Raw genomic sequence first — 23,905 nt, 5'->3', positions numbered from 1 at the left:
AATGGTGTATCCAAGAGGCATTTCACTGACTAACCGGTGTCTTATGTATTCTCTTATAGCTGTAGGAAATTAGATCAGCTGTATTCCCCATTCAAATGTACAGTTTATTATGCAAACCTGTCATATTCCACACAAGGAGGGATTTGGCGTCATTTTCTATGCTATGCCAATCTATTTAGATGCACCACAGTTTTAACTAGTTAAAGGGACAGTCTAGGCCAAAATAAACTTTCATGATTCAGATACATGTAATTTTAAACCATTTTTAAATTTACTTTTATCACCAATTTTTCTTTGTTCTCTTGGTATTCTTAGTTGAAAGCTTAACCTAGGAGATTCTTATGCTAATTTCTTAGACCTTGAAGGCCACCTCTTTTCAGAATGCATTTTAACAGTTTTTCACCACTAGAGGGTGTTAGTTCATGTATTTCATATAGATAACACTGTGCTCGTGCATGTGAAGTTATCTGGGAGCAGGCACTGATTGGCTAAACTGCAAGTCTGTCAAAAGAACTGAAATAAAGGGGCAGTTTGCAGAGGCTTAGATACAAGATAATCACAGAGGTTAAAAGTATATTAATATAACTTTGTTGGTTATGCAAAACTGGGGAATGGTTAATAAAGGGATTATCTATCTTTTAAAACAATAACAATTCTGGTGTCGACTGTCCCTTTAAAGGGATATAGAAATGCAAAAAGAAAATGCTGATACTGAGCACATCTGGTGAGCTATAATAATAAGAGGCATATGTATGTATCCAGCAATCACCAGTTAGCACCGAGTAGTGTATTGCTGTTTCTGAGGCTATCTAGGTATGTTTTTCAACAAAGGATAAAGTTAATTGTAAATCCTCTTGCAATTGTATGCTCTACCTAAAATATGAAAGTGTAATTTTTTCTTTACTGTTCTGTTAAACTGCCTCAAAACTCATAGTATATGTCACTAATTAAGTTACATAATAAAAAAAGTATTACAGCATACTACAATACCCTTGCTATTTTTATATTTAACTACTGGACTAATACAGCTACTCCAGTATATATTTTTATATTTATATGCCTTATATACATCCAGCTTGGTGCAATGGAAAAACCTTAACGTGCAGGAAAGGAAGTAAATAATAAAACTACATAACTCTCCCCCCAAATACTTAAAGGGGGTTTTAAATAATGATTTATTTTTAGTATCTAACAGAGTGTATTATTCCTTTGCTTGGTGGTTACACAAGAGGTTTTTTTCTCTGCTTTAGAAATGTCAAACAAAATAGTTTCAACACTGCCACCTGGTGTTCAGCATTGAAGTTTACATTTATATAACAGACATTTCAGATGAAAATTGACCATACTTTATGCTATAAAAACATTACATTCCTTAAATTAATTGCAATTAATGGCCAAAGCACATTCAAATATGTAGACATGTTCCAGGATTATCAAACACATCCTTAGATTTCCCTAATCCTGATTTTTACTGCTAATAGAAGTTCTGTGCACATATGTATGACCCACAACATCCAAACAATACTGTTATTTCACTACTTTATAAAACAGCCTACTTTTTCACAAAGGGCACTTGGACCATTCTTAGGGGATGTCAATTTGTCATGAGAGAACATATGAGTATAGTTCAGGTTAACAATTTTTCCTATAGAAAAAGCACAAGTGCAAGTTGCAACCCATAGTCAAGTAGTATATACTATTTAAAGGGACAGTCTACTCCAAAAATGTATTGTTTAAAAAGATAGATAATCCATGTATTATCTATTACCCAGTTTTGCACAACCAACATGGTTATATTAATATACGTTTTACATCTGTGATTACTTTGTATATAAGCCTCTACAAACTGCCCCCTTATTTCAGTTCTTTTGACAGACTTGCATGTTAGCCAATCAGTGCTGATTCACAAATAACTCCACAGGAGTGAGCACAATTATATATATATATATATATATATATATATATATATATATATATATATATATATATATATATGGCACACAGGAACTAGCACTGTCTAACTGTGAAAAACTGTCAAAATGCACTGAGATAAGAGGCGGTCTTGAAGGACTTAAAGAGCAAAGAAAATTTGATGATAAAAGTAAATTTAAAAGTTGTTTAAAATGTCATGCCCTATCTGAATCATAAAAGTTTAATTTGACTAGAATGTCTCTTAAATGATCGGCACAATACAAATTTCACTAGATAAAATCAAAATGAGTTATCCAAACAGTCCGACTTCAGTGTTGTATGCTGCTTAGCAAGTTCCTCCCTCTCTGGTGACTCTCAACTCCACATAATGCATCAAATCGTGTTGTGCCTTCCTCACTACCTTTTTCCTCCACCTCTACGCGTTTCATCTGTGCATTTAGCAGACATTCTCAAGAGAGTGACAGAGATCAGTCTAAGCAGTTTTTGGACAAAAACTACAATTTGGAAGAAAACTGAGTAATACTGGTTCTATTTTTCATTCTGTTTTTCAAATCTACTTGAAAGATATAACACCACTACTTATGCATGTAATATATTCAAACTCAAAATGAAACTTTCAAGATTCAAATAGTTTACTTCTACTATTAACTTTAACTTGTTTTATTTTTATTCTTAATTAATAAAGAGCAGCACTATTCCCTGCCGTGTAGTGCTCCATATGCCTACCTAGATATCTCTTCAACAAAGAATATCATGATAATAGTAGTAACTTGGAAACTTTTTTTTAAATTCTATGCTCTGTCAGAATCACAAAATACATTTCTGGGTTTCATATGCATTTATAAATTTGCGGAAAAGCATGCCTAGGTAGGGCCAGGAGCAGCAGTGCACTACTATGAGCTAGCTTCTGATTGGTGGCTGCACATATATGTCTCTGGTCATTGTAATACTTGATGCGCTTAGCTAGCTCCTAGTAGTGCATTCCTGCTCCTTCAACAAAGCATACCAAGAGAATGAAGACAATGTAATAATAGAAGTAAATTGGAAAGTTGTTTAAAACTGTATGTTCTATCTGATTCTTGAAAGAAAAACAATTGGATCAGTTTAACATTGTAATATTACTCATAGATTTAGATTGCCTATAAATATCAGCTGCCTCTTAGACTTTTTTTTTTAAGATGTTGTAATGAAAATCTCCAAAATCACGCAATTACTTGAAAGCAGGGGTCAGCAACCTTGGCTTTCAAGATGTTTTGGAACGACATTTCCCATGATGCTAAGACATTCTTTAGGCTGTATGAGCATCATGGGAAATGTAGTTCCAAAACATCAGACGAGCCAAGGTTGCTAATCCCTGCTTGTAAACTGATGTTAAAGGGATAGTCTACGTGAAAATTGTTATTGTTTAAAAAGATACATAATCCATTTATTACTCATACCCCAGTTTTGCATAAGCAGCAAAACATTTCCATAGTTAAAATTTCAGTTTGCTACAGTACAAAGAACATATTTTTAAATAATATTTATATGCAATCCGATACCATTGTTCTCTGCTACATTTATGGACCTTCCTGTAGACAAATTTAAATCAGGATTATATTTTTACAATGAGCAAAACAAAGAAATACAGTAAATATAAAGTTCCGAACCAAGATTTAGCCATACTGTTTATCCTGTAATCAGAACCAAAAGTCATTGTTTATTAATTTATCAATTGCAGAAATATTTCACTTTGATAACAGATCATTCTATATCGTTAAATGTGTAGTCCAATTAAAAATACAGTATTGCACTTTTAAAAAATAACACTTATCTGTTTCAGAGCATTTGGGCCACTTTGGTGTCATGAAGAGATCACACCCAAGAATCAGAACTCCAAGAGTGCCGATCAACTTACTAACTTCTTGCGGCATGTAGTGTCTGTGTTTAAGGATTCTAAGTCTGGTAAATTTATTGTCATATACTTTGTTACTAACTAAAAGGGATAGAACGGTCAAAAATGAAATGTGCACGGGTGCTTTTCAAATTGCAATATACTTCTATTAGCAAAAATGCTTCTAGTAAAAGTTATTAATGTTTTTACCCATGCACCAATGCTTAGAGAGGTGGCTGTGGTGTGTACTGCTTCTGAAAACGTAATGCATGTCATACAAGCTACTGCTGACCCTCTGAGAAGGTGTGGTGTTTAACTATTGGTGCACAGGATATGTGCGTATGCCACAGGGGAAAAAAAACTTTTATTAGAAGCATTTTTACTAAAAAATTAAACTTTCATGATTTAAATAGGGCATGTGAAACAACTTTCCAATTACTAATGTATTTGTATTGTTCTTTTTGTATCTTTTGTTGAAAATCATACCTAGGTAGGCTTGGGTACAGCAATGCACTACTGGGAGCTAGCTTCTATTAGCTGTTTGTCCCCTGTCATTGGTTCACTTTATATGTTAAGCTAGCTCCCAGTAGTGCAATTTTTATCTTTCAACAAAGGTATTCAAAAAGATGAAGCAAATTTGAAAATATAAATAAAAAAATTGGAAAGTTGTTTAAAATCGTATGCTCTATCTGAATCATAAAAAGAAAAATTTGTGTTTTCATGTCCGTCTGTAGATTTGTTAATTTGATTAATTTTGAAACATGTTTTTCCTTCAGGTTTCCACTTGGAGCAGCACCTGAGTGAAGTAGCATTACAAACGGCTCTAGCCAGCTCCTCCAGACACTACGCTGGGCGATCTTTCCAAATTCTTAGGGCTCTAAAGCAGCCACTGTCAGCCCATGCTTTGTCTGACCTTCTTTCAAGATTGGTAGAAGTTATTGGCGAATATGGTGATGAAATACAGGTACCTTCTTGTACTAATGTATTATTTTTATCCATGTGTCTTTTTTATCCGTTTTAGTCTAATGTGTAGACCTTTTGTGATTCTGCAGTACAATTTAAATTCAGCATAACTGTTAAATGTATTTCTTTTGACTGATTTTTTTTTTTGTTCCTGCTAGAAAAATAAAATTTGCTATGTGTACAGAATCTATGATGAGATTAAAGGGACACTTAATACATTGTATGCACCTCCCTCTAATCATGGGTGCTGCCATTTTGGAACCTAGTATACATTGCAGGTATCTGAAGGAGATTTGCTGCACATGTGCAAACAGGTCAGCACTGGAATGTAGTGAAAGCTAGATTTAAACATGGCAGCTCCCATGACTAGAGGGAGGCAGGGAATAACTTCAATGTTATGCTTATAAAATGTATTTAGTGTTTAATTTCCCTTTAAGTCCTTCTTTGTTTCTAATTTTATTTGCTTCAGGCAGAAATATACTACAAAGCCATGCAGAGGGTATTATGAATTCATGAGAACGGTTATATAAAGATGGAAGCCCATGACATCTTACAGTCAAAGTGGGGATCAGTAGAGAGGAGAGTTATATATTCAAAAAGCTATATACTTTTTTACCTACTTGAATAATATATCAGTGTATAACCCTTTAAAAAGGGGCATGAAGTCAAACGGGAAAATTATATAATTTGTTTCATGAGTAGGTTAGTGAATGGAATGGAAGAGGAGAGACAATGCATTGATGGTTTTATGAGGGAAAAATGGATGTGTGAATATAAAAATATTTTGCTTAGAGATTTTTATTGTAGAGCAGTACTGACTATAGGAGAACTTAATTGTAAAGGATTTTTTTACCTTATTGCTGGATTTCTGCCATTGACAAACTGCAGAATATTCTAAAATGAATCGTTTCCTTACTTTTTAGGGTTACGTTATGGAAGTTTTACTAACGCTGGAAGCAGCAGTGGATAACTTAGCAGACTGCTTGAAAAACAGTGATCTTCTGACTGTTTTATCTCGGTAAATTTTCTTATTAGACTAAAAAACTCTGACCACTGACCACCAGAATAACATCTAAATGGAATTGTATCTCAAGTGTCTCAAATGGTGAAGAGATTTGTTAAAAATAAATAAATGTATATATATATATATGTGTGTGTGTGTCTGTCTGTGTGTGTGTGTATATATATATATATATATATATATATATATATATATACCTACCAATGTTATTTATTCAAATAAAGACAAGTGCCATATGCAGTTACCGTTTTCATAAAGAGATAGAAAGGTCATAAATGAAATGTGCATAGGGGCATTTCAGTTTGAAATATAAGCATTTTTGCAATATACTTTTATTAGAAAAAAATGCTTCTATTAAAACGTATTACTGTATCCTTCGGCATATGCACATATACAGTGAGGGCCCATGCACCAGTATTTAAGCACCATGCATGCACAGAGAGCTGGTAGTGGTGTGTATTGCTTCTAAAGACATCATTTGTGTTACCCAAGCCATAATGGTGCACAGGCCTTACTGGATATGTGCATATGCCAATGAAAAACAGTAACTTCTACTGCAAGCATTTCTTCCTATATTGCAAAAATGTTACAAAATTGAAATGCATCCTTGCACATTTCTTTTTTGACCTTTATATCCCTTTAACATATTTATGTATGCATCACTTTTAAAGGTACTGTGTGAACTTGGTCACTTAAAAAATAAATCCAGTTGTAAGGAACCTAATTGCAAAAATATTGCCAATCATAAAATAAATACCTAATACCTACAGTACATTAATAAAATTGACTTTATCTTACTATGCATTGTTTAATCTGGTTATACAGTGAAACAAAACTACATTGATAATTGAAATGTTGTCATTTTTTAAACAATATGTTTATCACATATACAGAAATAAACTATGTAATATTGAACAAAACAAGGAATTAAAAATGTTAAAATCTACTTAATACTCATTTTATTTTATTTCCTTACCAGTTCATCTTCTCCTGATCTTACATCAAATACAAAGCTAACTGCAAACCGGAAAAGTACAGGGCAGCTAAACATTAATTCTGGAGTCATAAGTGGAAATACTTCAACAGCTGAGCGAAGTAGACATCAAAGGAGCTTTTCTGTCCCCAAAAAGTTTGGTGTATCGGACAAATCCTCTGATCCCCCACGAAGTGCTACCTTAGACAGAATTCAGGCTTGCACACAGCAGGGGTTTTCTCCGAAAACCAGGAGTTCATCTTCACTCAAAGATAACGTCAATGATCCATCTCATTTTAACAATCCAACCAATTTGTTGTCCACAATATTTTGGGTCGCTGTAGCCTTGATGGAATCCGATTTTGAATTTGAATATTTCATGGCTTTGAGGCTCCTGAACAAGCTTTTGTCTCATTTACCATTGGACAAATCTGAGAACAGAGAGAAGCTTGAGAAGTTGCAAGGACAGCTGAAGTGGCCAGACTTTTCTGGGTTGCAGCAGTTATTGCTTAAAGGATTCACCTCCCTTACTACAACCGACTTAACTCTTCATCTCTTCAGTACACTCACTCCAGTATCACGAGTTTCCATGGTGGATTCCTCACAAATTATAGGTATAATCAATGCACGTTTTCAAGCTTAAAGGAACATGGAAGTCAAAATGAATGTTCATGATTCAGTTAGAACATACCCTTATACTAAAGTCTCCACATACTTCTAATATCAAATGTTCCTCATTTATTGGTATCCTTTGTTAAACTTAGCTCCTTTACATGAGCGAATACTGAAGTAGGTTTAAGAGTGTGCATGTGAGCACACATGCACATTCATGAGCCTACTTCAGTATTCTCGCCTGGAAATGAGTTAACAATATTTGTAACAACACTATTAATATAGTATGAGCACATGGATGCTACTCAGCCGACCTTAGTATGGTCTCTTGGGAAAAAAGATACCAAGAGAGAGGAGGAATTGACAATAGAAGCATGTTAGAACTATTCTGGTGTAGTACCAGGAGGTATCCAGAAAAATGGTAGTCGACAAGAACAAAGGACAGAACCTGTCAGGCAATAAGGTACAAAAGGATAATTTAAAGGAAGCTAGGTCAAGTAAAGTCAGGTCAGTGTCAAGATCAGTCAGAGTCAAATTAGAACTGGGAGAGAAGTCAAGTCAAGTTCACACAGGAAATCAAGCAGTATACAGTTCATCTGAACAGGTAATCCAACATGGTGTCCACATAAAAAGTGGAGGGAAAAAGAGTCATGAAAGTTTCATTTTGACTTTAAAGGGACATTTTTGACCTTTAAAGGGACATTGTTTTTTCTTATCCATATTCAAAGGGACAGTGAAGTCAAAAATAAACTTTTATGGTTTAGATAGACCATGCAATTTTAAACAACTTTCCCATTTACTTTTATGATCAAATTTGCTTTGTACTTGTGGTATCCTTTGTTGAAGAGTAAAACCTACTTAGTTTCATGAGTGTGCACTTGTCTTTTGTACTTTATGGCAGTAGTGTTTGTAACATTGTATAACAATGCTACAAACAATACTGCAAACACTTCTGCCATAGAGTAGAAAAGACACATAAATGCTCCTGAGCCCCTATTAGACTAATTAGACTAATTATTCTCCAACAATGGATACAAAAAGAATACAGCAAATTTGATTATAAAATACATGGGAAAGTTGCTGAAAATTGCATGCTGTATCGGAATAATGAAAATTTTTGTCTGATGTAAAAATGTTAATTTTTCTTGCCTGAAAAAATATGATGTAAATGCTGTTTAAATGTAAATTGAAACTAAGTTGTGTACTTACTGCTGATGCTCATGCACTGATAGATGCTTCCTATGCTCATTAATGAACTCAGTCCTTGCTAATTATTTTTCTTTTTATCAACTCTAGGGTTCCCTCTGAATGTTTTATGTTTGCTGCCTCATTTGATCCAACATTTCGACAGTCCAAACCATTTTTGTAAAGAAATAGCAGAAAGAATTGCCCAGGTATCATAACTATTTGTCTTTACGTTAATCATTATCATAATTTGGGGATCACTTCTAAGGATATAAAATGTATTTTCCTTAGGTTTGCCTGGAGGAAAAGAACCCAAAACTGTCCAATCTGGCCCATGTAATGACCCTCTATAAAACACACAGTTACACAAGAGACTGTGCCACCTGGGTGAATGTGGTTTGCCGGTACCTACATGAAGCATTTACTGACCTTACCCTAAACATGGTCACTTACCTAGCTGAGGTAACATTTCAATATTTTTTATGCTTCTTAAAATATGACTTGTTGAAGTTATGTCCACTTCAGTGTAAAGAAAAGGCTGTACAGGTTCATTTTGAATAATGTGACCCCTTTGTTGCCAGATCATGAGTGGATCGCTATTCAGCGATTTCGCTAGAGACCTAATTGTGCTAGAAGTAAACTTTTTGCGAACGTAGGTTTGCGATTGCATTACAAGTTGAAAGTAAAAAGTTATTACGCTGACACTAACTGGACGCGCGCAAAAAAGCCGAACTTACAATATTATATGCATGTTCACGTATTTCCCCATAGAAGTCACCCCACTCTTGTGCAAACCTGATCACATATCCTCATCTGCACTAACATGACATGAAAATATGAATATTTCACATTTCAATGTTCTGCACATTGCAGAATATGTTCTATTTATTCATAAATACATATTTCTATTTATATCTGATGGTATTTTGGTACAATATATATCTATAACTATATATATATATATATATATATATATATATATATATATAAGCAAAAGGAGTAAGATAAAGCACTCACTGGACTTCAGATAACTGTGTACAAAATATTTATTTGTACACAGTTATCTGATGTCCAGTGAGTCCTTTATCTTACTCCTTTTGCTTATATATATATATATATATATATATATATATATATATATATATATATAGATATATATTGTACCAAAATACCATCAGATACCATCAGATATATGTGTGTGTGTGTAAATATGTATTTATGTGTTTATATGTTTATACACGCATTAACACATATGTACACATACAATATATAGAGATATATAAATACATACATCCCCATCTTTAGAGATGTGTATTTAAGTACATCTAGGTTGAATCCCTGAAATCTCATATCTTTGAGCCCTTATAACTTTTTAAAAGTTTCATTAGATTATATCTGTGTTATTATGCGTGTAACTGTACAGTACTTTGTAATGTGTTTTCAATGTGTTTTGTGCAACTTTTATGTTTCGTGAAACGGTTAACCACAGCTCTGAAGACACAGTAATCATTCTAGCGTAAAATAAATACCAGCAGAATTTAACCTGCGTGCAAACAATTTCGAAAACCCAATATCGCTTGTGAGCAAACATTTGCACTGCACGCGTAATCTGGCCCTTAATGAGCAAATTAAATATTTAATTGTAGATAACTTCAGCGCATTCACAACACAAGTAAAATCACAGGCAACGAGGGAATGAGCTGAATAAGGCAGATTTAGGAAGTTAAACATATATAGTTTACACCCGATAGAGTGAGACTGGTGTATTACATTGGAAAGCAAACTGATTGGAGATGGAAGTCACCATATTTACAGGGTTATGGAACAGAAAAAATGACTTTCATAATTCAGATAGAGCATGTGATTTTAAAAAAACGTTCTAATTTATTTCTGTTATCCATTTTTGGTATCGTTTGTTGAAAAGCAGGGATGTAAGCTTAGGATCTGGACCATTTCTGGAGCACTATATGGTAGCGGTTTTGCAAGAATGTTATCCATTTGCAAGAGCACTCGATTGCAGCACTATTTTGTGCCGTGTAGTGCTCCAGATGCCTAACTAGGTATCTCTTCAACACAGAATATCATGGGGGCAAAACAAATTTTATAATAGAAGTCAATTTGATTTTTTTTTAAAATGGTCTGTTCTGTCTGTATCCCTTTAACTGTGAGTGATACAGAAATCCTTGCGTCTCAACTTGAATACAGGGCTGCTTTAGCCCACAACTTGAAGTAATAGAGGGTAATCTATAAAATTATAGGTTGAACAGTAATTGAAAAAATAATTACTTAGAACTAAGCCTGAATAATGAATGCATTGTAAGATGAATGCGGAAATTCAGCATTTTATACACAATCAGGTATTTAAACAACTAAATAAACACTTAACATAGGGCTAGATTACAAGTGGAGCGCTAAATTATTGCGCTCCCGCAAAGTGGCAAATATGCCCGATTGCGGGAGCACAATAATTAACCAGCCATTACAAGTGCTTGTGGTAGCAATTAGCACTCCAAAAATTAACCAGAAATTAGATATCTGGTTAATTTTCTAAAAGTGCCCCAAATGCCCTCAAAATAAAGGGCATTATAGTTGTTAATTAAACAACATGTAGCTTGGGAGCGGAATGTTGTAATGTAAAAGCACTTTTCAGTGCCGCTTTTTTTCTAACACACAGTTTCTATAGACCGCAATGTAAATATATATGTACATTATTATATACATATTTATGTGTTAATGTGTGTGTATACACATATTAACACAAATATATATGTATATAATAATATACATTTATATTTAAATATGATGCCCATCGCTGCGCTACTTACCTTCTTCACTGCACAAGGGTCTGATGCCGTGTCTGAGCGCATCAGAACAAGACTCCCATAGGAGCCTATTGAAACGCGCTCTCATGAACGCAATACTTCCTACGCTTTACTTGCAATACCAGTGCACATTATCATGTGCTGGTATTACAAAGTGGAGCACTAATATTGGTTGCTCGCAAGCGATATTTATCGCTCCGCTTTTAATCTGGCCCATAGTAGGAAAAGATTGCCAAGATTTCAGATCACTTAACTATTCTAAAATAGACTATAATCGAGGAGGGGGTCTTCTTTTTAAATTTTCTCATTGTGATCTACCTGAGTATTTGCCAAACATAACAAATTCTTAGCTTAGAGATTTAAGCATAGATCGTTATCTGTATTTTGGCCGCACAGAATGTTTAATCTTAACAATTCAAGTGTACTTAAAGGCCTATTAGAACTGAAGAGCCAGTTCATCATACATATATTTCTGACAGTGATGTCAACATTATATGACAATAACATATGATTTCTTTTTAGTTACTTGAAAAAGGACTCCCAAGTATGCAGCAGTCATTATTACAAATAATTTATAGTCTTCTAAGCCATATGGACATGTCGGTCATTCCTGGAAAACAGTTCAACATGGAAGTTTTAAAGACTATAGAAAAATATGTACAGGTAAGAATTTTTTTAGAGACAATATATTGTAACATAGTAAAATGTTGGATACAATTATTATTATTAGATTCCGCTAGCCAAACAGTCCATTCAATTCTACCTTTACAGATCCTCTTTGATGAATGTTTTTATAATAAAAAAAATTGCAGAGTGAACTGACTGTAGTACTTCCTGTCTAACACTAGCAAATATAATCTTGTGTTTTGTTTTTAGCCAGAAATATATCAATGTAATTATGATAATCTCTGGTCGTCACTTTCTTTTCTCACAACAGTAACTATACACAAAATTAGTGCTTTTTTTCCACAGTGAGTGGACAAAAATGTCACCACACCCGGTCCTAAGATACAGTCACTTCCTCCACTCTGTTTTCTATGCTGTTATGTTCATGAAGATCTTGATCACAATAATTCTAGATGTAAGAAAGCTGGGAATTTTTTTAAATTTTTTTTTTACTTTCCCATAACCCATTAGTGAGAATTTCTTTAGTGCAAGCTTATGTTCGCGGATGTCAGGTAATGAATTACCTTGTGTAATATGATTGAGAGGACCTACTTAGTCTCAAATCAGACAAGATTACTTCTGGATTAAGTATTTCAACCTCAGATCAACACAGTATTTGTTCCCTAAGAAGGGATATGAAAAAAGTACTGAACACACAAATCAACTGTCATAAACAGCATCAGCCACAAATCTGTGAATGAGTCGACTATTATTAACTATTGTTTAAAGGGTATAAACAATGACATTGTGACCGATTGTGGTCACAGGTCACAACATGAATCTTAATGTATTTAGAGTGTCCTTGAGGATCATTTTCCTGTGTATATTTGGAAGCTGATAGCTGTAAATCTGAAGCTAAAGAGTATTCAGCAGCATATTTTACATTTCACATCATGGATCAAAAAAAAGCTGCAAGATCACGGTGGAAACGTCTAAAAGGAAACTATAGTAATTATTGTATATGTATATTATATATCAACAATTAAGCACAGCAGTGCAAAAGATGTGAATACTGTTAGTTACATTCCAAAAATATGTCGCAAGGCACATACTGGAAAAAATACACAAAAATATATCATGTTCAATTAAATGCATATACACACTGGTAGATGTTCATATATATATATATATATATATATATATATATATATATATATATATATATATATATATATATATACATACATACATACATACACACAAACATATAAGCAGTCATTTTGTTAATCAGAACTGTGTGATTTAACTAGAGCTGCAAATTGCTCTGTTGGATTTGTCAAATTTTGTAACCTAAATATGCTGCACATTGTCAGTACCAGATATGTAATACACAGTGATTACTTACACCAGTGCATAGATGCATTCAAAGCAAAATTAAGGGAGAATACAGTAAGTATACTCACCAGAGTTTTTAAAGGGACACTAAACCTTCATTGTTCAGCTAGAGCATGCATTTTTAAGATAATTTTGAATAGACTTCCATTATCAAATTTTGCAGTCTTTTTTTATATGCACACTTTGAGGCACCAGCTCATACTGAGCATATGCAAGAATACACAGTCTATATGTACACTAGTCTGTGATTGGCTGATGGTTGTCACATGAATTTGTCTGAAAAAAATCTACAGCTTATTTGAAATGGGCTCCATTTATCAAGCTGTGTATGCAGCTCTAGAGCGCCTTCAGTGCAGGATCGCATGAGCTTCCTAACTTGTACACCAGCAGTGATTTATAGCCCCTACTCACGCCATTGGCTTAGCATGAGCAGGGGGCAGAATTGCACAAGCTCAGGTGGACAGGTTTGCGATAGCAAGCCTTGTCCGTCTGTGCTCTGTTAAATGGGGCACTAAGTGTTATTGCATTCTTTTTTTTTTTTTAAGCTTTTATTGAGGTTTTTGTACATCACACTGTATAGAATATGACCATTTACAGTAAAAATAAGCATACAAGGTATTGTCAGACTGAGACAGTACGTTGAGTGGATAGCACAACAATACCTTACTTCAGGAATAACTATATGAGAATAATAATTTGTAAGCTAAGTGCATAAATTGAGACATGCTTAGTAACAGCAAGCAACCAAATGTTAATAGTAGGATAAAACAAACATAGATGAAACCTAACTTTTCTAATGGATTATAGTATTGATGCAACTACTGCGCTGGCCCCTCTTGGACAAGGTAGGTCAGTAATATTATGGCAATTGGTAGTTACGTGATGGCCACGCTTGGACCATTTGATTAAAGGGACACTGAACCTAAATGTTATCATTCATGATTCAGATAGAGCATGCAATTTTGAGCAACTTTCTAATTTACTCCTATTATCAATTTTTCTTCATTCTCTTGCTATCTTTATTTGAAAAGCAAGAAGGTAAGTTTAGATGCCAGCCCATTTTTGGTTCACAACCTGGGTTTTCCTTGCTGATTGGTGGATAAATGCTGTCCAGGTATGTTGAGGGAGAAATTTTGAACCTTTGTTGTTTGAAACTTAAGTAATTATCTGCCTAAGTGTTTTGTTACTTAACTTTAATTTTTGCTTGAGGTAATGCAATTTAAGATTTATAACTGAACACTTAAGGAGCAGTGCATAAGCATATGAAAGACTTAATATACAAAGAATGGACTATACCAGCTAGATGAGCTAGTTGGTCCTAAAGAAATGCTTTTTTACACTGTGAATAGATTGTGAAAATTAATTTGGTTGATTACTGGAACTTGCAATTAAGGTAAGTATATGACAAGATTAAAATATAACCTTTATTTGTTAAGTTTTAAAAAAGACAGCATCAAATATGTGTGTATGCTACCCTTGAAAGAGTTAAAAACACACTCTCTGTTGATTGTGCAATACTTAGCATGTGCAGTACAAAGATATGTAGAGTACTGAGTAATCCTTCTATAAGACCAAGATTTTATTAAAGGTATATTAGTATGTTAATCTGAGAAAGGATTATATGGCCTTGTAGGTGGCCAATCCTTCAGATTACCCCTAGGGGATATTAAATATAAGGTATACCCGTTATGCTTAAACTCTATGATCTTTATAGATATATGTTCATATTAGGGCATTTTGAACAGCAATATCCAACTTCGTCACTAATACACAATAAGTGAATACTAATATGTACACTTGCAATTAGATATATGTTGGTTGCTCTAAATTTTTAAAAGGTTGCATTTATGTCAATTGCTTCAATGCAGGGCTTATACCTAAGTATTGTGATGATGTTTATCAGCTCTGACAGATATTAATTAAATTCTGTGTGGTTGTGCATATACATCTACATAGAGGAGTAATCACAGTCTTGTGATGGTGCGATTGTAAAGTAATCTGCACTCAGAAGTGCTACACCAAGTGGTGTCAGAATAATTCTATAGAGCTGTATTTTCAGTATATACTTAAATTAGATCTTGTTTATTGCGTTTTTAGTCCAAGGTGAACTTATATTTTCTGTCACGCTGTTACTACTTAAACAGTGCTACAGCGTTGTTAAATTACAGCTTTTTGTTAATTGTCACAATATATCAAAATTTGATGATATTATTGATACAGTATGTAAGGGTAATAGTACTATATTGTACTATATTGTACTATACCACTCTGTAATAGTATCCGGTATTACTGTGACAATATTGTCTCTAATCTTTATCCCCTAGTATCAATTAACCCACCGTATTCAAAATTATGCTGTGCAAGTGCACCGGTTAACTATATATACACCGGGATAAATAAATGTTACTGCTGCTGAAGCCTGTGATAAGCCACAGATTACTAAGTACAAATTAGCTAGATTAAGTTTTTTTAAGCTAAAGTATTTCTATTAGTTTTAACAACAAGAGAGGCAGTTAAAAATAGCGAGGACCCCTGACGCAGCGTTTCACTAACGCATCCTCAGTTGTACTTTTTTACCTGATTGTCATTTATTATTTTTGCAGGTATATGTGCATTGCGGTTGCTTATAGGAAAGAGCGAAACTATTGCTTAACTGTAACTCAATTGATCTATAAATTTATACCCATACTCTTATTATACTTTTTCTAAGTTCACCGGTGATTAGAAAGTGAAGGTGACACTAAGGCAAAACTTAAAAACAAAAATTGTGTTATACGAAAAAATAAAATTTGTGAGAAATGTACCATAAAAATAAAAGCTCATTTAAAACGTAAAATTAATGCTTAGAAAATGAATCCTAAATGGGGCTAAGGTGGGAATTATTATCATTTAAGAGCCATAAGAGGTTGGCTAGTGATAAAACAAAAAAATAAATAGTGATTCATAAAAATGTGATTTAGTAGTGTTGAGTCAAGTTATAACTACTATTTAAGAGTAGGATTTTAATGCTACTCAAAAAGAAAATGTGATGATACCAGTGTAGTGGGTGGTATCTGTGACCCACTTGTAAGGTGTGAATGAAAATTTAAAATGTTAATTTTGTTTATTAGTGACGTATTAGTTGTGAACAGTAATACTTGTTCAGAGTATGTCTTATTTAGTTTGTTGTTTCTCAGGTCATATGACGTTATTTAAACTTATGTTAAATGATTCTGAGGTCATATGATTGTATTTCAAATTCTGTTAAATAATTCTCAGGTCATATGATGTTATTTGGGCTTATGTTAAGTAATTCATTCCAGATACACATGATAATTGTTGTTGTCATTTAGTCCGTATGGTTTGACACTATTCAATAAGTGTATCCATCTACACTCCATTTTAAGCAATGTTTGCTCTAGGTTGCCTCCCCTAATGCCTAGAGTTGCCTTTTGCAACACTGAAAATTTAAGCAGGGAGTCATTGCTGTCGTGTTTTTGATAAAAGTGCCTTGCTACACTTGTTATCTGTTTGTTTTTCTCCATATCCTTATGAGCGTTTTTAATATTTCTGCTATGTTCCATTATCCTTGTCCTTACTTGTCGTGTCGTCATTCCGACATAGAACAGCTTGCATGGACACTGAAGAACATATACAACACCTGTTGTGGTGCAAGAAAAATGAGCAGGTAGTGTATGTTTATTTTCATATTTGTCAACAATGTCCTTGATTTTCCATACTTTGGGACAAGTACTGCATGTTCCACATAGGAACATACCTTTTGATTGACTGGCTCTTTTGGGCATATGGATATAGTGACTTGTAACCAATGTGTCTTTAAGGTTTTTCGGTCTTTTATATCCAATTGAGACTTTGTCACCAATCTGGGTTGAAAGTAGGGGGTCATTCTTTAAAATATGCCAGTGGTCATTTATTATCGTTGTTATTTGTTTTATTTGAGGGTTATATGTCGTGATTAGTCTTGGTTTGTTGTCCTGCTTTTTCTGACGTGGTTGTAAAAGACTTTGTCTGTCTTCCTGTAAAGCCTGTGTTTTGGCTTTTTTTATGGACCTTTTACTATAGCCTCTGTCTTGAAGTCTATTGGATAGTTTGGAGGCTTCTTGCTTGAATGTACTTAAATCAGAACAATTCCTCCTCAACCTCGTGAATTCTCCTTTTGGGATAGCCTTAAGAGTACTGGGGGCATGGGCACTGGTATGGTACAGAAATGCTGTCCAGGGTCTGAACCAAAAATTTGGCTGGCTCCTTAGCTTAGATGCTTTCTTTTTCAAATAAAGATAGCAAGAGAACAAAGAAAAATTGAGAATAGGAGTAAATTAGAAAGTTGCCTAAAATTGCATGCTCTATCTGAATCATGAAAGAAAAATTTTGGGTTTAGTATCCATTTAATGTATAACAGTAAATACAGGAAGAATAATGGTAGAGCAAATTAAGCTAGCATGATGATATGTAGTATGTAATAGCATTTAGTATATAGTTCACATAGAGTTTTCAATTAGTAATAGCTAATAAACAGATTAGCAACTGATAATGTAGATGTTGGCATATAGACCAACTTGGTATGGGTTAGTAAAGTCTTTTCTCAGACAAAGTGGGGGCTAGTATCAATGGTGAAATGCAACTGATTATGAGGGAGATATAGTAGTAATAATAATAATTAAGCGTTGTCATGTAGTAGGAGGGGTCCATGGTACGTAAGAGGAGGGCAGATATATAGACCCTAAAAAGAAGACCTGTGCAAAAATTTAGATATTTTTTATATAGTGGTAAGGATTAGGTATTACTGTGAATAGCAGAGATAACTTCAGGTTCATTCCACTGTCTAAACATCATATGACATAAAACATGAAAGTAAGGGTACAGCAGAAACTTAAACAGGGTATATAACTGGTTCTGGATTGTTTAAACTTGCGCTCGCCAAGAGATTCTAGTCTACTACTTTACACCTAGCCTATGCCACTGTCTGAAAACAGAGAGTCAGAGTCCTTCCATGTGCTCCAGGCGTCTGCAAAAACCTGTTGGTGAGAGAGGTGATGCTTCTCTGTTAAGTAGAGGTGACTCATCAGTAGATGTCTTAACTGCTGATCACAATTAGTAAGCTCGGCAGCCCTAACAGAGTATCTGACAGTTTAGGTCTTTAGAACCATGGGATATTTGGAGAGAGTACATACATTTTCCAGCAACGGTCTCTCCATATGCTTTAGCTCCTTGTCATATCTCAATCCCCCATCGACCGGCCACATAGTCAGGGGATGCAGACTAAGCTTTTCCCTTGTAGGAGTGTTGGAACCAGTCCAAGTACCCAGTGGAGAGTCTGGGTAGGTATTGTTTAGTGGTGCCTTTCTGTCATCATCCAGTGGTGCATCAGCTTTAGCGGTTTCTCTTGGGTTGTTAATAGGACCTCCATCATGCTCCTCTTCATTCAGATCTTGCGATTTTACTAAAGTCAGTGCTGACCTGTGTGTCACGTTCTCTTCTGAGATGTTTTCCCTCTCTGCTCTCAAACTCCCCGTAAGGGAGGTGAACTGATCCTCCATCTTGTATGATATCAGCTTCAGGAGCGCTATTATATCTGACTCCATAGTTGTACATAACAGCCTTCTATTCTCCGGATCCCTGTTAACAGCGTTACCTGTTATATAGGAGTGTAGCCAGAGTTGTGAAGTGTGTTACTCTCAGCAGACTAGAGCCGCTCTTACCCGGCCTGATGTCTAACCGGGGTGGGGGGGGGGGGGGATTGAGAATGTGATATAGGCCGCCGCCAACAGTCTCATTCGGTTCGGATCTTCTAAGGTCTGGATCACAGTAAAAAAAGGTATCAGCTGACTCTGGATGTTCTTCTTAGTGTTTACCATAGGTTATGATGATAGATTAAATGTTAGCAGAGAGATAGTTATCATATAGATCGGGATATAGTCGGAGCTACTGATATTCATGATTGAACATGGCCATGGCTTAGACACTCCCCCGCATTATCTTTTTATTATGCACTTGTTAAATATGCAATTATTTTGTATTTAAAGGGACATTAAACCCAAAAATTTTATTTCATGGTTCACCTCGAGAATATAAATTTAAACAAGATTCCAATTTACTTCTATTATCTAATTTGCTTCATTCTTTAGATATTCTTTGTTTAAGAAATAGCAATGCACACAGGTGAGCCAATCACACAAAGCATCTATGTTCAGCCACCAATCAACAGCTACTGAGGCTATCTAGATATGCTTTTCAGCAAAGAATATCAAGAGAATTAAGCAAAATAGATCATAGAAGTAAATTAGAAAGTTGTTTAAAATTGCATGTTCTTTCCAAATTATGAAAGAAAAAATTTGGGTTTCATGTCCCTTTAATGGTTCTTTGTTTGTTAGCACAGCGTGCAGAGTTTTGCAATCATAATGTGCTTAAAAACATATGTTCAAAAAGAAAAATCTATCTAAAGATAGTCTGTATTTAAAGTCATGGTAAATTTCAGACTATAAGACTGTTGCAATGAAAAATATATCAGTTTACAAGTAAAACCACATAATTATTTTTTTAAAAAGTGTGTATATATTTTATAATAAAAGATTTATAATCCTAATTGGTATTGTCTGTTCCTCCACCCCCCTTTCATTTCCTCTTTTGGCTGGACTGTGATGTATAGAGCAGTCAAATACACTCTCTATGGCTTTCTAAGGGCTTTAAAGAGGCTGGACTTCAAGATTGTCAACTGACACACACACTTATTGGATGTTCACTAGAATTGACATTTTAAAAAAAACATGAGTTCATCCAAGTGGGTCAGCATAACATTGCAATAGAAGCATTACTATATGCACTAATTTAACCCTTTAACAGATGGATTAAAAACAGAAAAGGTACACTTTTTTAATGGCAAAGATTAAATATATGGCATTTGATTAGTTCTCTTAGTATTCTTTGTTAAAAGCTAAACCTAGGTGGGCTCGTAGTCTGATTGCTAAGCCGTTGAAGGCTGCCTCTTATCTCAGTACATTTTGAAAGTTTTTCACAGGCAGTGCTAGTTCATGTGCACCATATGGATAACATTGTGCTCACTCTTGTGGAGTTATTTATGAGTCAGCAATGATTGGCTAAAGTGCAAGTCTGTCAAATGAACTGAGATAAGGGGACAGTCTGCAGAGGCTTAGAAACCAGGTAATCACAGAGATAAAAAGTGTATTAATATACTAGTGTTGGTTATGCAAAACTGGAGAGGAATTATCTATCCTTTTAAACATTAAACATTTTCAAGTAGATTAAAAATCAATTTGCTATATTCACTCTGCAGTGATATGTGATACAAAAAACATCTAACAACTGCTCAAAACCTGAGAGCTCAGTCATAGCTCTCATAAATGTGATTTTAAATTTCAGAAAATCCATTATTTTACAGTCACGCTATGTCTGCCTTTTTTCTTCGAGGTTACATTGCACAGATTCTACGCGTCAAAATTTGCTACAATTTGGACTATATCCTTTCTCTTTTATACACAGTGATACATTGTTGCATGTTTTATATTTTATTTTCAAGTAGATTGCCCATTTAATTATGTAGCATAAGGCTACAGTAGTGCATTGCTTCAGAGCCTACCTATGTATGCTTTTCAACAATGGATACCAAGAGAACAAAGCAAATTAGATAAGAGAAGTAAATTGGAAAAGTTGTTTAAAACTATATACTCTATTTAAATCATGAAAGATTAATTTTGACTTTGCTGTCCCTTTAATGCCTGTGCTCCCCTGCAAAGCTGTGTACACCAAATCAGCCCTTACTAAGTTTCAAGAAGCTCAATGAATAGGAGATTTCTTTGGAGTGGAATAGATTTGCACAAGTGTCAGGAGGGAGGGGCAAGTATTACACATGAAATATTGGGATATATTTATCAAAGTGCAAATGGACATGATGCGATGTAGCGTATCATGTCCGCTGTATATCGATAAATGCCGACAGCATACGCTGTCGGCATTTATCATTGCACAAGCAGTTCACCAGAACTGCTTGTGCAATACCGCCCCCTGCAGATTCGCGGCCAATAGGCCATTAGCAGGGGGTGTCAATCAACCCGATCGTATTCAATCAGGTTGATTTCTGTCCGCCGCCTCAGAGGCAGGCGGACAAGTTATTGAGCAGCGGAGCTTGATAATTCGTCCCCATAATGTTATTGTCTTAGTTAAATAAAACTATTTCAATTTATATTATTAATTATTATTTTTCTCCTTACAATAAAGTACAGCGGAAAAAGTTGATCAAATATGAATGAATAATCTATTCGACCAGTTCACCTCCCAATAATTGTATTCATTTCAATTAACTATGGCCTAGATTTGGAGTTTGGCGGTAGCCGTGGAACCAGCGTTAGAGGCTCCTAACGCTGGTTTTAGGCTACCGCCGGTATTTGGAGTCATTAAAAAAAGGGTCTAACGCTCACTTTTCAGCCGCGACTTTTCCATACCGCAGATCCCCTTACGTCATTTGCGTATCCTATCTTTTCAATGGGATCTTTCTAACTCCGGTATTTAGAGTCGTGTCTGAAGTGAGCGTTAGAAATCTAACGACAAAACTCCAGCCGCAGAAAAAAGTCAGTAGTTAAGAGCTTTCTGGGCTAATGCCGGTTCATAAAGCTCTTAACTACTGTACTCTAAAGTACACTAACACCCATAAACTACCTATGTACCCCTAAACCGAGGCACCCCCAAATCGCCGCCACTCGATAAAATTTTTTTAACCCCTAATCTGCCGACCGCCACCTACGTTATCCTTATGTACCCCTAATCTGCTGCCCCTAACACCGCCGACCCCTATATTATATTTATTAACCCCTAACCTGCCCCCCACAACGTTACAGCCAGCTACCTACAATAATTAACCCCTAATCTGCCGACTGCAAAGAGCCGCCACCTACATTATAGCTATGTACCCCTAATCTGCTGCCCCTAACACCGCCGACCCCTATATTATATTTATTAACCCCTAATCTGCCCCCCTCAACGTCGCCTCCACCTGCCTACTCTTATTAACCCCTAATCTGCCGAGCGGACCTGAGCGCTACTATAATAAAGTTATTAACCCCTAATCCGCCTCACTAACCCTATAATAAATAGTATTAACCCCTAATCTGCCCTCCCTAACATCGCTGACACCTAACTTCAATTATTAACCCCTAATCTGCCGACTGGAGCTCACCGCTATTCTAATAAATGTATTAACCCCTAAAGCTAAGTCTAACCCTAACACTAACACCCCACTAAATTAAATATAATTTTAATCTAACGAAATTAATTAACTCTTATTAAATAAATTATTCCTATTTAAAGATAAATACTTACCTGTAAAATAAACCCTAATATAGCTACAATATAAATTATAATTATATCATAGCTATTTTAGGATTAATATTTATTTTACAGGTAACTTTGTAATTATTTTAACCAGGTACAATAGCTATTAAATAGTTAAGAACTATTTAATAGCTAAAATAGTTAAAATAATTACAAATTTACCTGTAAAATAAATCCTAACCTAAGTTACAATTAAACCTAACACTACACTATCAATAAATTAATTAAATAAAATACCTATAATTATCTACAATTAAACCTAACACTACACTATCAATAAATAAATTAAATACAATTCCTACAAATAAATACAATGAAATAAACTAACTAAAGTACAAAAAATAAAAAAGAACTAAGTTACAAAAAATAAAAAAATATTTACAAACATTAGAAATATATTACAACAATTTTAAACTAATTACACCTACTCTAAGCCCCCTAATAAAATAACAAAGCCCCCCAAAATAAAAAAATGCCCTACCCTATTCTAAATTACTAAAGTTCAAAGCTCTTTTACCTTACCAGCCCTGAACAGGGCCCTTTGCGGGGCATGCCCCAAGAAGTTCAGCTCTTTTGCCTGTAAAAAAAACATACAATACCTCCCCCCCCAACATTACAACCCACCACCCACATACCCCTAATCTAACCCAAACCCCCCTTAAATAAACCTAACACTAAGCCCCTGAAGATCTCCCTACCTTGAGTCGTCTTCACCCAGCCGAGCCAAATTCTTCATCCAAGCGGAGCAAGAAGAGGTCCTCCATCCGGTAGAAGTCTTCATCCAAGCGGGGCAGAAGAGGTCTTCCATCCGATTGAAGTCTTCATCCAAGAGGCATCTTCTATCGTCATCCATCCGGAGTGGAGCGGCAGCATCCTGAAGACCTCCGACGCGGAACATCCATCCTGGCCGACGACTGAACGACGAATGACGGTTCCTTTAAATGACGTCATCCAAGATGGTGTCCCTCAAATTCCAATTGGCTGATAGGATTCTATCAGCCAATCGGAATTAAGGTAGGAAAAATCTGATTGGCTGATTGAATCAGACAATCAGATTGAGCTCGCATTCTATTGGCTGATCGGAACAGCCAATAGAATGCGAGCTCAATCTGATTGGCTGATTGGATCAGCCAATCGGATTGAACTTGATTCTGATTGGCAGATTCCATCAGCCAATCAGA

At 35.0% G+C, this 23,905-nt stretch overlaps 1 protein-coding gene across 4 annotated transcripts in view; it reads left to right on the top strand.

Moving 5' to 3' along the window:
* Window positions 1–23,905, top strand: part of FRY (FRY microtubule binding protein) — a 549,698-nt gene that overhangs the window by 436,315 nt on the left and 89,478 nt on the right. For all 4 annotated transcript variants that reach the window (XM_053708466.1, XM_053708462.1, XM_053708463.1 and 1 more), the window contains exons 41-47: window positions 3,755–3,876; window positions 4,582–4,769; window positions 5,692–5,786; window positions 6,769–7,376; window positions 8,671–8,768; window positions 8,851–9,021; window positions 11,904–12,044. In XM_053708466.1, the coding sequence (XP_053564441.1) occupies window positions 3,755–3,876; window positions 4,582–4,769; window positions 5,692–5,786; window positions 6,769–7,376; window positions 8,671–8,768; window positions 8,851–9,021; window positions 11,904–12,044 (1,423 nt within the window). The remainder of the gene's footprint in view (window positions 1–3,754; window positions 3,877–4,581; window positions 4,770–5,691; window positions 5,787–6,768; window positions 7,377–8,670; window positions 8,769–8,850; window positions 9,022–11,903; window positions 12,045–23,905) is intronic.

Source organism: Bombina bombina, chromosome 3 (genome assembly GCF_027579735.1).
Source record: "Bombina bombina isolate aBomBom1 chromosome 3, aBomBom1.pri, whole genome shotgun sequence".
Taxonomy (NCBI): domain Eukaryota; kingdom Metazoa; phylum Chordata; class Amphibia; order Anura; family Bombinatoridae; genus Bombina; species Bombina bombina.
This window is presented reverse-complemented; position numbering and strand designations above follow the sequence as displayed.